General features: G+C 31.7%; 1 protein-coding gene across 1 annotated transcript; it reads right to left on the bottom strand.

Annotated features, from left to right (window-relative positions):
- Positions 1-12,365: 12,365 nt before the first annotated feature.
- On the bottom strand, positions 12,366-14,002 carry LOC148554888 (glycine dehydrogenase (decarboxylating) 1, mitochondrial-like). The gene is made up of 3 exons (XM_088490043.1): positions 13,880-14,002; positions 13,154-13,348; positions 12,366-12,627 (listed from the first exon to the last, which is right to left on the bottom strand). The coding sequence occupies exons 1-3, from the start codon at positions 14,000-14,002 to the stop codon at positions 12,502-12,504; spliced, it is 444 nt and encodes a 147-aa protein (XP_088346169.1). The 3' UTR covers positions 12,366-12,501.
- Positions 14,003-14,253: the final 251 nt, after the last annotated feature.

The raw sequence follows: 14,253 nt of genomic DNA on the forward strand, positions 1-14,253 counted from the left end.
ATAAACTAAAATAAAAATTATAGAAGAAGAAGTTCTTTTAGTGAATAAGGAAGGGTCTGACCTTGTTGTAGTGAAGCCAAACTTGCCTAAAGTTGTAGATAATGTAATGTGCCATGCCCGAGGTGCTTGTTTTAATCCATATATAGCTTTATGAAGTTTGCAAACAGCGTTAGAGTCACCATTATCAAAGCCTGGTGGTTGTTTCATGTATACCACTTCTTGTAATTTGCCATTTAAAAAGGCATTGTTAAAATCATATTGATTGATAAGCCAGTTCATAGAAAGAGCAAGAGTGAGAACCACTTTAATAGTGGCAGGTTTAACCACAGGACTGTATACCTCAGTAAAATCCATCCCTTCAAATTGATGATTCCATAAAGCTACAAGACGAGCTTTATAGCGTATTACTGAGCCATTTGGGTTTCTTTTAATGGCATAAACCCATTTGGAACTAATCACAGTAGAATTGGGACTTGGATGAACTAGAGACCAAGTTTGCGTCTATTCTAAAGCTTGAAGTTCAGATAGCATTGCATTCTTCCAGTGTGGAAGCTGTAATGCTTGTTTTACTGTAGGAGGTGTTTGTAGACATTGAGGGTCAGTACTTGAGGAAGAAGTGAGTGCACTTAATGCTCTTAGTTTATAAATTCCAGACTTAGATCTAGTGACCATAGGGTGTTGATTATGAGTACTTTGGGTACGTGTAGTAGAAGGTAACAAGATTTCTTTACCTGAAATAGGAATAGAGGGTTGAGGATCACTGGTATTAGAGGGTTGAACATTATGATTATTACCAGGTTGAGGGATAGGATTAGTATTAGAATTTGAAAGTGAGGATTGTTGATTGGAATGTTGATCATCATTAGAGTTTAATGGATCTGCATCATGATTAGTGGCCATAGAAATTGAAGCAGGTACAGGTAAAAGAGGGATACTTAAGGAAGTTTGAGAGAATTTATTGTTAATGTAAGGAGTAGAGGTAGTAGGAAATAATTGAGGATAAGGAAAAGAAGTTTCATAAAAAATAATATGTCGAGTGATAATTATTTTTCAGTTTTCATTAAACATTTATACCCTTTGTGATTGGGTGCATACCCAAAAAAAAAAAAAAACAGATAATTGTGATTTTTAAGAGAATTTTGTATTATTGTAAGGTCTTAAAAATGGATAACATGCATAACCAAAAAATTTTAGAAAAGAGTAATCAGGGGCTTGATTATGTAGTAATTCAAAAGGTGAGACATTAGAAGTATTAGGTGAAGGGAGTCTATTTATTAGATAAACAGATGACAAAAAAGCATCATCCCAATGAAGAAGAGGGATAGAAGCTCTTGCTAATATAACCATACCAATCTCTACAATGTGCCTATATTTTCTCTCAGCCCTCCCATTTTGTTGATGGATGTGAGGGCATGAGAATCTATGAACAATACCATGCATAGTTAAAAAAGAAGAAAATGAAGATGACAAATACTCCCTGCCATGATCAGATTGCAGGGACTTAATCTTAAGACCAGTGTGGTTCTCCATTTGATTTTTAAATTGCATGAATGCCTGCAAAACTTGTGATTTTGTTTGAAGTAGAAAGATTGAAGTAAATCTAGTAAATGCATCCACAAAAGAAACATAATATCGAAATCCATGATAAGATAACATGGGTGCTGGACCCCAAACATCAGTATAAATTATCTTTAAAGGTGCATGAAATTGAAAAGAATCAGATTGAAATGGAAGAGCATGCATCTTTGCCATGCAACAGTCTTCACACACCTTATTGTTTGTTGTATTATTATTAGAAACAGGAAGATTACATTTAGAAATGACATTCTTGATTATATTAGATGAAGTATGACTTAATCTATCATGCCAAAGAGAAAATGAGGGACAATTAGCACTGAAACTTCTAGGAACAAATTGAGAACTACATTGATTTTCTCTAGGAAAATGAACTTGCTGGTTTGAGGCAGATTCATTAGAAGTAGATGAAGTAATAGCAATTCTTTGAAATTCATATATGCCATGCTTAGGTATGCCCCGGAGGAGTATCTCCTGAGTTTCCTGTGATTTAACACAACAAAAAGTGGAATAAAATTCAAAGAAAGAGTGGTTATCTTCTGCAAATTTCTGAACACGAATTAAGTTCTGCGACATATCAGGGGCATGAATGATATTTCTTAGAAAGAATTGTCGCTTTGTATCTAAAGAAATGAGATAAGTGTGGCCAGTGTGTGCAATGTGAGTATCTGTTCCGTTACTAAACAAAATTTGGTCAGAACCATTAAACTCAGATGCTTTTAAGAGATTTGATTGATCGGGGGTGATATGGTGAGATGCACCAGTATCTGAAAACCAGGAATTGTTTGAAAATTTTGTAGCAGTAGAAAGATAAGCTCTTGGATTGTGGTATGATGTAGGTGGAGGAATTGGTGGGCCTGAGGTTGAACTCGAAGAAGGTGAAGATGCTTGATAATTTTGATTGTAACAATGGAAACAGGTCAAGGCCGAATGTCCCATTCTGCCATAGACTTGATATTGAACTCTGGAAGAGTATAAAGATTGAAATCTGCCACCTCTACCAAATCTACGTCCTTGTCCATGGCTTCTTCTGCCAGAAAAACTTTTACCATTGCCTCTAGAATTACCAAAATTGGTTTGAGTGAAATTAGATTGGATAAGAGTATTCTCAGTCTTTCTAAACCTCTCTATCATATCCTCATGTCCCAAAAGTAAAGTTTTCACTTCTGGAAGAGTAATGGAATCAGCCTTAGTCATAATAGATGATAAAAACAAGGCATAATCTTCATTTAGTCCTTGTGTAATTGCAGTAATGTGATCATCAGAAGAAACATTAAATCCAAGAGAAGCAAGAGAATCTACAATTTTTTGAATTATTTTTAGATATTCTGAAGCTATCATTCCTCCTTTCTTGATTGATAGCAATTATGCTCGAAGCTGAGTGATTTGAATTTTGGAGGTTTTTGCAAAATGATCATGAATCTTTTCTATACCTGATATGCAAAAACACAATCTAGCATTTTATTTTTAAAAGAAAGATCCATAGACGTGAGAAGCCAAGTCATAAGGTAGTGGTCTTGAGCCTTCCATTCTTTGTACTGTGAAGATTCTATTCCTGCTATTTTTTCTGCATCAGTAGAGAATTTTGGAGGAATCTTCTCTTTGATTAGATGATCCTTGAGAGTTTTGGAACCAATCGTGTGAAGAGCAAGTTGCTCCCATGTTTTGAAGGTAGATTTATCAAGTTTATCAAGGATTGGTTGAGAAAGAAAATTTTTCGCATTGCGTAAAGTGGTGGAAATTGGAACTATTTCTCCCATGGATCTTAATGAGCTCTAGATACCATGAGAAAAAGTAAAGGAAGATCTGAAGTTCTATTCATGATGAATCATAAATCTGTGTATGTGTTTGTATTGAATGAATGATCATGAAAAAACTTCTTTACAAAACAAGCTCAATCAATATTTGTACAAGTGGAAAAACTATACTACTAGGCTAGCTTATGTATCTCCATGCTGTTTTGCTAACTGATTCAGCGGCTAAATTAGAATCTTGGTCAATCTTGATTATTGACTTGGTCTTCTCTCTATCAGGTTCTTTATTATATGTCAACAGTTAGCAATAACATTAGATTTTAAATCATCGAAAACAGTTAAATTGTTGGTTAATTACTCTTATGGAAAACTAAATACTAAAAGTAGTTAGGTAAACTAGGCAGATTATCTTATAAGAATTAATTCATGCACACACACATATATATAGTTTGTTTATTTATCAATTTATCTATATAAGAAATAATATACGAAATTTTTTATTTTGAAAAGTGAAGTTAAATAAAAAAATGAAGATTAATCTATACGATGTTTTTTCTCGTTATAATTAATAATTGCCACTATTTCAGTTTTTAGGGACACCAATTTGGACATTTAGTAGATATTTGCTGTTACGATGATTATGATCCATCTTATCTTAATAAAAATATATGGATATCTCACGTAAAAAGATATTTTTATCCATCTCATCTTATAAGAATTAATTCATGCATATATATATATATATGGTTTCTTTGTTTATCAATTTAGCTATATAAAAAATAATAATGAAATTTGTTATTTTGAAGAGTGAAGTTAAATAAAAAATGAAGATTAAAATTTTTTGGTTGGGGGAGCCGGAATCGGTGATTTTGAAACATTTTTTTTTTGGTGATTGGGGAAAAATTTTCTGTTTTGTAGGCAGCAGCTTTTTTTTTGTTAAAGTTGTATGCAGCAGTTTCACTTTAACAATATTTTGTTTGGCCAATTGAAATTGAGTTGTCTTTTTTATTTGGGTCATGGTGAAATAAGGTCTTGCTTGGAGTATTTTTATGGTTGGCCCATTTAGGAAAACCCAAGTCATTGATTTGGGCTATAGGCCAACTGTCGAGACAGGTGTTGTGTTGTAATAGCAAAGCTATTTTTACAATGAAAATGCAAGTCTTTTTGCCTTTGAGAGATCCTAATTAGAGTACCTATTTCAAATTGGAAAAGTATACGGAACTAAAATGTGACCAGCCAAAAAGTAAACAAAACTGTTTAATTAAAATCACTTTTTGAATAATATGTTTGAAAACTGTTCCTGAGATCACGGAGCACAAATCAAAACCCAATTTTTCATGGAACCCAAACACATTTTGGCTGATTTTTGGCTGATATGCTTTTAGTTCCCTAGTTATTCTCTTTCAAATTAGATGTAATTAGAGCTAAAAATCTAATCCAAACCTCTTTCCAACGACCACAAACTAGTAACACAATCTCCATGAAGGACTTGCTTTCCAACTAATCCAAATTTTATATGTCTATAGCAAAGTTCTTGTATTATCTGTCCTACCCATTACAAATTTGTCATAGACATTAAAGCATAGGATATTATTATCTAAATATGATATGACAAGTCCTGCATAACATTCACTGCCAAGGAAATTAACTGCATTCATTTGATCTATCAAAGAAAGAAATGATGGGAGATGAAAGTATCATGAGAGGTGTCACAAAGCAAGCCAACCATGGGAAAACTACCATATTAGCTCTTGGCAAGGTATTTCCACACCAACTTGTCATCAGAGAATACTTGGTTGATGAATATTTTAGGGACACTAATTGTGACAATCTTGAGTTTAAACAAAAGCTAAACAGACTTTGTAAGCATATATATATATATATATATATATATATATATATATATATATATATATAATTACTAGTATAAAACCAAATATTATTCTATTATAAAATTTATTGACATATATTTATTAATACTAATAGTTATTATTTTGGATTTTTTATTTATATAAATTAAATAATTCTATTAATTAGCGATTTATATTATTTCTAACGTTTTTACCAAAATGTATTACATCTCATATTTTGTATATAGTGTAAACGAAATAATTTTGAACGTATTTGGTTTACACTGTAAACGAAATATGGAAAAAATTTTAAACACGTATTACGGGTGCACACGTAATACGTGGAAATTGATGTACTCCACGTATTTCGTTTACAGTGTAAACAAAATACGAGTACCTGTAATTATAAAAAATTTAATGTTTATAGGTATAAAAATATCATTTTTAAAATAATAAAACAGTATTAAAAAAATAAATTTGACCGATTTAATAAAATAAAATTCGATACTATTTAGATCTACCTTTGATTAGTCGAAGGTGCTTAATAAAGCAGAAAAGTTGGTGCTCATCAAAGCTGTTTTAAATAGCTTGCCAATATATTACTTAAGCTTGTACAGGATGCCGAAAGCTGTTGCTAAAAAGTTGATTTCACTACAGAGAAAATTCTTGTGGAGTAGAGGGGATGGAAGGAATGGCTTGGTGTTGGTTAGATGGGAAGTGGTTCAAGCGCCAAAAAGGCTAGGTGGGCTAGGTGTTGGAGATGCGATGATACGTAACACAGCGCTATTGTTTAAATGGTGGTGGAGGTTCTCAAAGGAGAATTGTCCCTGTGGAAGAAGGTGGTGTGTTCGTGCAATAATCTCAATCCTAACAAGCTGTTATCCACTCAGACATTGCCCACTAAAGGAGGTCATTGGAAGGATATATGTCAGCTACAGATCAAGGAACAACATGTCAGAGACAAGATGATAAATGAGTTGTCCATGGAGGTTGGAGATGGGAGAAGAACGCATTTTTGGGAGGATGTCTGGCTATACTGTGGTCCCCTAAAGGATAGGTTTCCAAGGCTCTTCTCGATTTCAATGCAAAAAGGATGTGTCATTGGGGTCTGCGGATTCTGGGACGGGTTAGATTGGGTTTGGAACTTCCAATGGAGGCGTGAGCCATTCCAGTGGGAATTGGAACTTCTGAATCAGTTACATGAAACTCTGAGAGTGGTTAAATTTTAAATTAGCGCCAAACAGGGAGGATAGGATTGGGTGGAAGTTTGATAAACAAGGTATTTTTTCTACTAACTCCTTTGTGCAGGTATTGCAGGAGGATACGTTCCCGGAGGACATAACAAGTTATAGTTTTACCAATTCTATTTGGAAAGGATTAGTCTCACCAAGAATGGAGCTGTTTATATGGTTTGTCTTGATAGGCAGAGTGAATATAAAAGACAGATTGTGCCGGTTTGGGATAGTTGGTCATGACAACAACATGTGTGCCCTATGTAGTAAGGATGCTGAAAATGTTTATCACTTGTTTCTTGGGTGTGATTTTATTTGGCAGGTATGGTGCGCATGGCTGAATCACTTTGATAGGAAGTGGTCATTTCCTGGTACTGTAAAGGAACATTTCCACAGTTGGACAGGTGTAACTACGAGAAAGGAAGAGTGAAAGAAATGGCTAATTTGCTTCTTTGCCATTGTGTGGAACGTCTGGATGGAGAGGAATAGGAGGATTTTTTAGAATGCAGAAAAAAGTGTAGAAGATACCATTAACGCATCTTTTCAGAGTTTTGAGGAGTAGAGGCATCAGAATCCCTTTAGTTGTTGATGGCAATGCCGAAAATGACAGCGGGATATGTTTTTGCTTTGTGTGGTGCTACCTAGTTGTATTTAATTTATGTCTGTTTTCTTGTTTTGCTCCATTCTTGTTTTGAGCTCCTTTGTTTCAAAAAAAATATCTCATCTATATTTTAAAATTTAAACTAATAACTTTCTCACGTTGTTATTCTACAAATAGAAATGTTTCAAGTGCAATATGGGAGATAGACGGTTTTAGTGAGCGACTTTAACTAAGTCACGTAATTTAGAACTACCCATTTAAACACGTAATTTAAAACTGTCTATTTAAACCGTAGCGATCAAATTACGTAATTTAAAATTGGCATCACATTATTTTCTAAAAATCATCTCATTTAAATTCGTACTTAAAAAAAACATAAAAAAATTAAAAATTTTAATAAACAAAATTTAAACGATATATAATTTAAATTTAAAAATTTTAATATAATTTGAACGATATAATTTGAAAATTTTAAATAATAGAATACATGAAAAATCTTATAAAATTTGTTATATTAAATTGACAATTTTAAATTACGTGACTTAAGTTAAAACCGCTTGTTAATTGAAACGTTCCACTTTGTAGAGTAACAACGTGAGAAAGTTATTAGTTTAAATTTTAAAATATAGATGAGATATAAATTAATTAAGATAGATCTAAACAGTAACAAACATATATCGAATTTTATTTTTTTAAATCGATCAAATTTATTTTTTAATACTGTTTCATTATTTTAAAAATGATATTTTTATACCTATAAAAATTAAATTTTTTATAATTACAGGTACTCGTATTTCGTTTACAATGTAAACGAAATACGTGGAGTACATCAATTTTCACGTATTACATGTGCACCCATAACACATGTTTAAAAATTTTTCTATATTTCTTTTACAGTGTAAACGAAATATGTTCAAAATTATTTCGTTTACACTATAAACGAAATATGAGATGCAATGCATTTTGGTAAAAATGCTAAAAATGATATAAATCGGTAATTAATAGAATTATTTAATTTATATAAATACAAAATCCTATTAATTAGGTCTACTGTTAAATAATGCTTCTGATTTTTCATTTATCTATTTTCTCTTATTTTATCATATTTAATTGAATAAATAAACCATACACAAAACATGAGATATTTGGTATAAAAAAGATAAAAGAATATTAAATATACACTAAAATTAGTTATTAAAATCAATTATTATATATTTATATATAAATATATATATTATTTAATTCATTTTTAATATATATTTTATGTTAATAATTTATTTTCATGTACACCTAATATGATTAAAAAATTATCGTAAATTTAATTAAAAGTATTTATTATTGTAAATTTACAAATCTTGATAGTTGATACTACTATTGAAAGATTAAATTTTGACTAAAACAATAAATTTGAAATTTTATTTGAATTAATGAAGTTTATTATTCTACTTTAGTATTATTCATATAAAAAATATTATTTGTATATGAAATCATTAAAATTAATCATCATATATTTTTATATAAATATATATGTAATTTAATTTATTGTTAATATGTATTTTGTATTTTAATATATATATATATATATATATATATATATATATATATATATATATATATATATATATTTTACATTAATAACTAATTTTATTAGTTAATTTTAGTATACACCTAATAAATTACGCTAATATTATTTAAAATTACAGTCATCATATATTATTAGGTGTAATTAAAAAAATATTAGTGTAATTTATTAGATGTATACTATAATTAACTAATAAAATTAGTTATTATGCTATAAGATATTATCGAAATAGCGACCGATTTAGCAACTTATTTTTCTTGAAAATCGGTAGCTAAACCATTAACGACCGATTTTGGTAGTTGTTAAAACCTTGGTCGCTAATTTAAAAATAGCGACTAACTTCGATCGCTAACCGTTAGCGACCGATATTAGCGACCGATTTTCAACCAATGCTACCAGACTAATACCAAGCGATATTGGTTGCTAAATCGGTCGCTAATAAAACCGGTCGCTAAACGGCGACCACTTTTTTGTTGCTAAATTGGTTGCTAAGAAAATCGGTCGCTAAATAGTGACCCACTTTTTGATCGCTGATAAAATTGGTTGCAGAATCAGTCGTTGATGTCTGATCTGAAAATCTAAAATTAGTCGCTAAATCGGTCATTGTTACTGATTTCTTAATTATAGATTTTTACTAGTTTCACATATACCATTATTAAAACTTGATTTTCATAAATAATTATATTTCAACAAAATATAAAAAGAATCGAAAATAAATCAATGTTTTAAATAAATACAAAAAGTATTCACAATATCTATATCAAAATATAGAAATTAAAAAAAGACAAAATTCATAAATACATTAAAGTTATGGGCCATGGATTCCTTGCTCCCACTTTTATGTAGGAGTACCGTTAACCTGTCAAAAAATATTTACAAATTGAACCTCATTTTTTATTTTTGAAAAAAATAATATTTAAAAATTGACCCCTATGTTTATTTTTTTTTACACTTTGAAATTCAAAGTAGTAAGCCATTTGCTCTGTTAGGATTTTGTCCCTCTTTCAATCACTATTGCTATGGTCTCTTCGTCTCCCTCTGCATTCTCTCCCGTCCGCTCATCTTCGCCGCACAACCTACTTCCGCAGTCGCCTTGCAACCCGCTTCCGCAGTCGCCTCCAACCCGCTTCTCCCGCCGCCGCAATATCATTTTCTATTAGGTGTCGTTTTCACACCTGCTTCTGCAGTCGCCGCGCAACCCGCTTCCGCAGCCGCCGCTCAACCCGCTTCTCCCGCCGCCGCAATATCATTTTCTATTAGGTGTCGTTTTCACCCTATCTCTTGTATATGATATATTTTATTGCTTCTTTCCAAACTCGTGTTCTATTTTATTTTGTTTTGTTTTATTGTATTTTCAATTTGTGCTTGATATATGTTAGAGGAAATTTTGTTTCAATTGTTTATCAGTGATTCTATTTTTCTGGTTCATAAGTGCAGAATTCTTATAATGGAACTATAGTTATATGTTAAAACAATTCTGAGTTATCACTCCAGGTGTATTGGTGTTATGAAAATGCATATACAAGAAGGACCATGGTATTGTCCAGAATGCAAGATTAACTGAGCATTGCAATTGACAACAAACACCATGAATTTTACATTGCAAACTTGTGATTATTAATTGATGTCTCATTGTGAGATTCTATGAGCACTGCATCAATGGTTTTTAACATTCATTATTTACAAGTTGAAATAATTTTTTTTGTAGATATAAATATGTTCTATATTTTAAAAACTTGGTTGAGTGATTTTCTTTTGATGGGGTTGTTCTCCATTTCATCTAATTGTGCTGTCTTACTTGAGCATGCATTGCTATCTGATTGTTTTGTGTCAAAGTTTCAGTTACTTGGATAAGTAATTTTTGGGGTTGTTCTGCATTGAATCTGCATTGAAAAAAAAGACTTGTCCCCTTGATTTAACCAAACCAACATAATTTGAATAAGAAGTGCAATTTTTCCTTCTCTTTGTTTTTATATTGTTTTTCTCGAGTCTTGGAATGTACATAATATCAATCTTGAGGGGGGGGGGTTATGGGAGTAGATAAAAACTATACAGAGCAATGAATAGACAAGTTTATTTTCCTATTATGTATCACAAATTTACAATAAAATGTATGTGGAAGGATGGAAGCTAATGGTTTTTTATTTTTATTTTTTAATTTTATTTTTTCAGATTACGCGTGCATTTCATGCCTCACTTGCTAATGGTGGGAATGCTGGGAAAAGCAATGAGAATCCTTCTAAATGACAGAACTTGATTGCCATGAATTGTCCAAATATGATGGTAGAAGAGGTGAAATCTGTTATATCCAAGAAGATATTAGTTAAAGGGCAGAATGGGATCATTCAGTGATTGCTGATGTTGGCACTTTAGGGTGAAAAAAGAATGCAGTATAGGACTGTAGAATCTGTATTAAGGTAGTGAATGAAGAAGGTCCAGGATTTTTTATGTTTTCGTGCCTGCATGGTCACCCTATTTTTACTATTGGATAAAAAAATTCTTTGTAATTGATAAGGGTATTCATATATTCTTCTAACCATCAATCACATTATCACAAAATGGTATTTAAGCAATTCGAACAACTATCACTTGTCAACCACAAAATGGCATTATACTTGGCTTATTGTAATGTATTTGTATAACCAATAATGTTAGAAAGACAAAAAAAATAGTTTAAATTTGTCTTATTTAGCATTAATTAATTTTAACAACAATTAATTAATGCTAAATAAGACAAGTTCTGTCGTGCAAAGTTAACAACCTCATACATATCTTGATTTCATTTGTCCACAAACTCTTCATACAAGGAGAAATTTTTCATAGCATTCACCAGAAAAAAAAATGCCCAGCACAAGGAAATGGACACTTCAATTGTTTGGTTGGAGATAAGTGGTGGAAAAATAGTGGGAGACAGAAAAGTTGCAAATTTTTTTTCATGAATTACACATAAAAATTTGCAACTTCTCTTCCCTCTCCTCTATTACTTTTTCACTTCTCTCCAACCAAACAAAGCTTAAATATTTTGTTACTTATATTATTTGTATGTATGTTTAATATTAAATTTTTTAATAGATATTTAATCGTATACTATAATAAGAGTAATAAAGTAGTTTAACTCAATCACCTATTACTTACAAATGTTATAAGTGCAAGAATTTGATTAGAATATTATCAATCCATAACACTTATAGTTGTTTTAAGTATTTGTATTGTAATTTCTATTTTTCAAAGTACAATGGAAAAAAGATACATAATCTTATCTGTACCAGCAAAAGGTTCTAATATTTCCATTTCACCAATGAAATCTTCAACTCTCAATAGGAATTGGAATCAAAATCAACTAAAGACTCAAAACTATATCAATCTACTGCTGCTTCAATTCTTTGTGATCACAATAATGATAATATTATGAATGTTTTGTTTGCCAATGATCTCAGACACAGAAAACTTGTCTTTATAAACTCTTTTATTGTCCCATCCATTTTGGGTTAAGTAAAGACAGAGACATTTTGTTTATTTTTTTCTCTAAATAGTTGTGTTGTGTCTTCCAATGTCTCTCTATCTTTGTTATGAGATAGTTACCAAATAAACAAAATGGCGAAGATCAGCTCCAGGCTTAGCACCAATGGCGAAGAACTCGATGATGACTTCTAAAGGCATGTCCTTTGTCTCAGGAGCTTTCATGTAAACAAACACCCATGAAATGATGCAACCACAAACAAACAATGAAAAGACACCAGTGAGTCCAATTTGATGCAGCAAGAATGGGAATGAAGATGTGACCATCAATGTGCTGATCCAAAATGTGAGTGCACAAATTGAGATGCATATTCCTCTCACACTTGTTGAAAAAATCTGTGCACAAATAATGTTGGGAATCACACCAAATCCCATGCAGAATATGCTCTCATAGACAATGACACATGTTGCTGTTACTACTGCATTCACAATAGAACTCATGGCAAATGAATCCCTTAGTACTAGTACTGTTAGAGACACTATCAAGATGGGGATTGTGTTGAGCAATAGTGCCCTGCATTTCACAAATAATTATTCTCATTTAGAACAATGATGCATTATTTGTCCTTAAATTGAATATAAGAATGTAATTGGAGATCAGTTTCTGAATAAAAATACAGAAATCTAAAGACACAAACTGATCGAAGAAGATAGACGAAATTTATATCCATCCAAAATATGGATATGGTATATACGAATTTTTACTATCTCTCTACAATCTCAGTATCTTTGTATTTTGTAATTTAGAAAAGTGTTATCGAATAAGACTATAGAAAGATATGATTATAACTTATAATACACTTTACGAAAGGATATCTTGAACAACAAAAAAAGGCTAAAGCAAATTTAAACTACATAATAAATTTTGAAATTGTAGTTAAACTTACCTCCTGCCTGAAATATCCATAAGTTTCATGGAAAGAGCAATGCAAGGGAGCATAAAAAATGTTATAATGACATTTACGAGTAAAGAAGCTGATGTTTCAGTAATCCCAAAATTTGAAAGAAGTTCCCCACACCTACTTCCTCAAGGATTTTACCATAAGTGCTGATAAGTTGTCCTTGTGAGTTTTTGCGGCCTTCCTCAACTCTGCAATGTTAATGTTATCCTTGGCATCGGTTCTGACAGAAACAATTATCATGCCACACATGGCAGCACTGGCAGGATTTGTACCATGTGCAGAGACAGGTATAATGCAAATATTGTGGTGGTGGTCTCCTCTTGCCTGCAGTTTCTAGTTTCCAAAATAGTTAAGAGCCATTGCAGGAATTTATTTGAGCAACATTAAAAAACAAAAAATTGATCTCTTATAAATATACAGCAAGAGACAATAGCACAACTGAAGGTTATCAACTATCGGATGAAATGAACAAGTACAATGTTAAATAAAAATGTCAAATACTGTTTTGAATGTAAGTAAATCAGAAGAGTCATAAATTAACTCATAAATTGATAAAAAATCCTTTCTAATAGCAAATATTTTCCATAAAAGTTAAGCAGACATATTTCAAATGAGCTAAGTCATCATAATAAATGATATGCTCGAATAACCATCAGCACAGCATACTCTCCTGTAGCTCCAGCATTTGGTTGCAAAGAGAAGGAGTCAAACCCGGTGATGGTACACAGCAAGTCATCCAAATTGTTGAACATTTTCAGACACCAAATTTTATTGTTCAGACACAGAAAATAAAATTAAAAAAACCCTTCTCTTCCATATTTTATAAGAGTCTAAAAAGAACCATTTAAACATCAAACTAGCTACCTGATAACCTTGAGTCTGTTCAGTTGGTGCAAAAGGGTGAATATCAGTGAAGCTAGGCCATGTTACTGGCATCGTCTTAGTTGTTGCATTCAACTTCATAGTACAAGATCCAAGTGGAATCATGCTGTAGCATAATGAGATCCTTGGATTGTAACCTTTAGTGTGGTCGCAAGAACTCATGAAAAGTTGCCCGCACAAATCCATTCCAAATATTTTGGGCACCTCTAAGTGGTGTTCCCTTTGCAACTGTTGGCCCAATCATGTGCACATTCTAGATATATGGATACATCTAATCGAACCATGTTACATGTCATCAAATTTACAGCTTTCTTTTGGTTGTGGTACGTATTCTATGTGGAAAGCTATAGCCAAAG

Source organism: Arachis ipaensis, chromosome B6, assembly GCF_059453495.1.
Source record: "Arachis ipaensis isolate K30076 ecotype BB chromosome B6, ASM5945349v1, whole genome shotgun sequence".
NCBI lineage: Eukaryota > Viridiplantae > Streptophyta > Magnoliopsida > Fabales > Fabaceae > Arachis > Arachis ipaensis.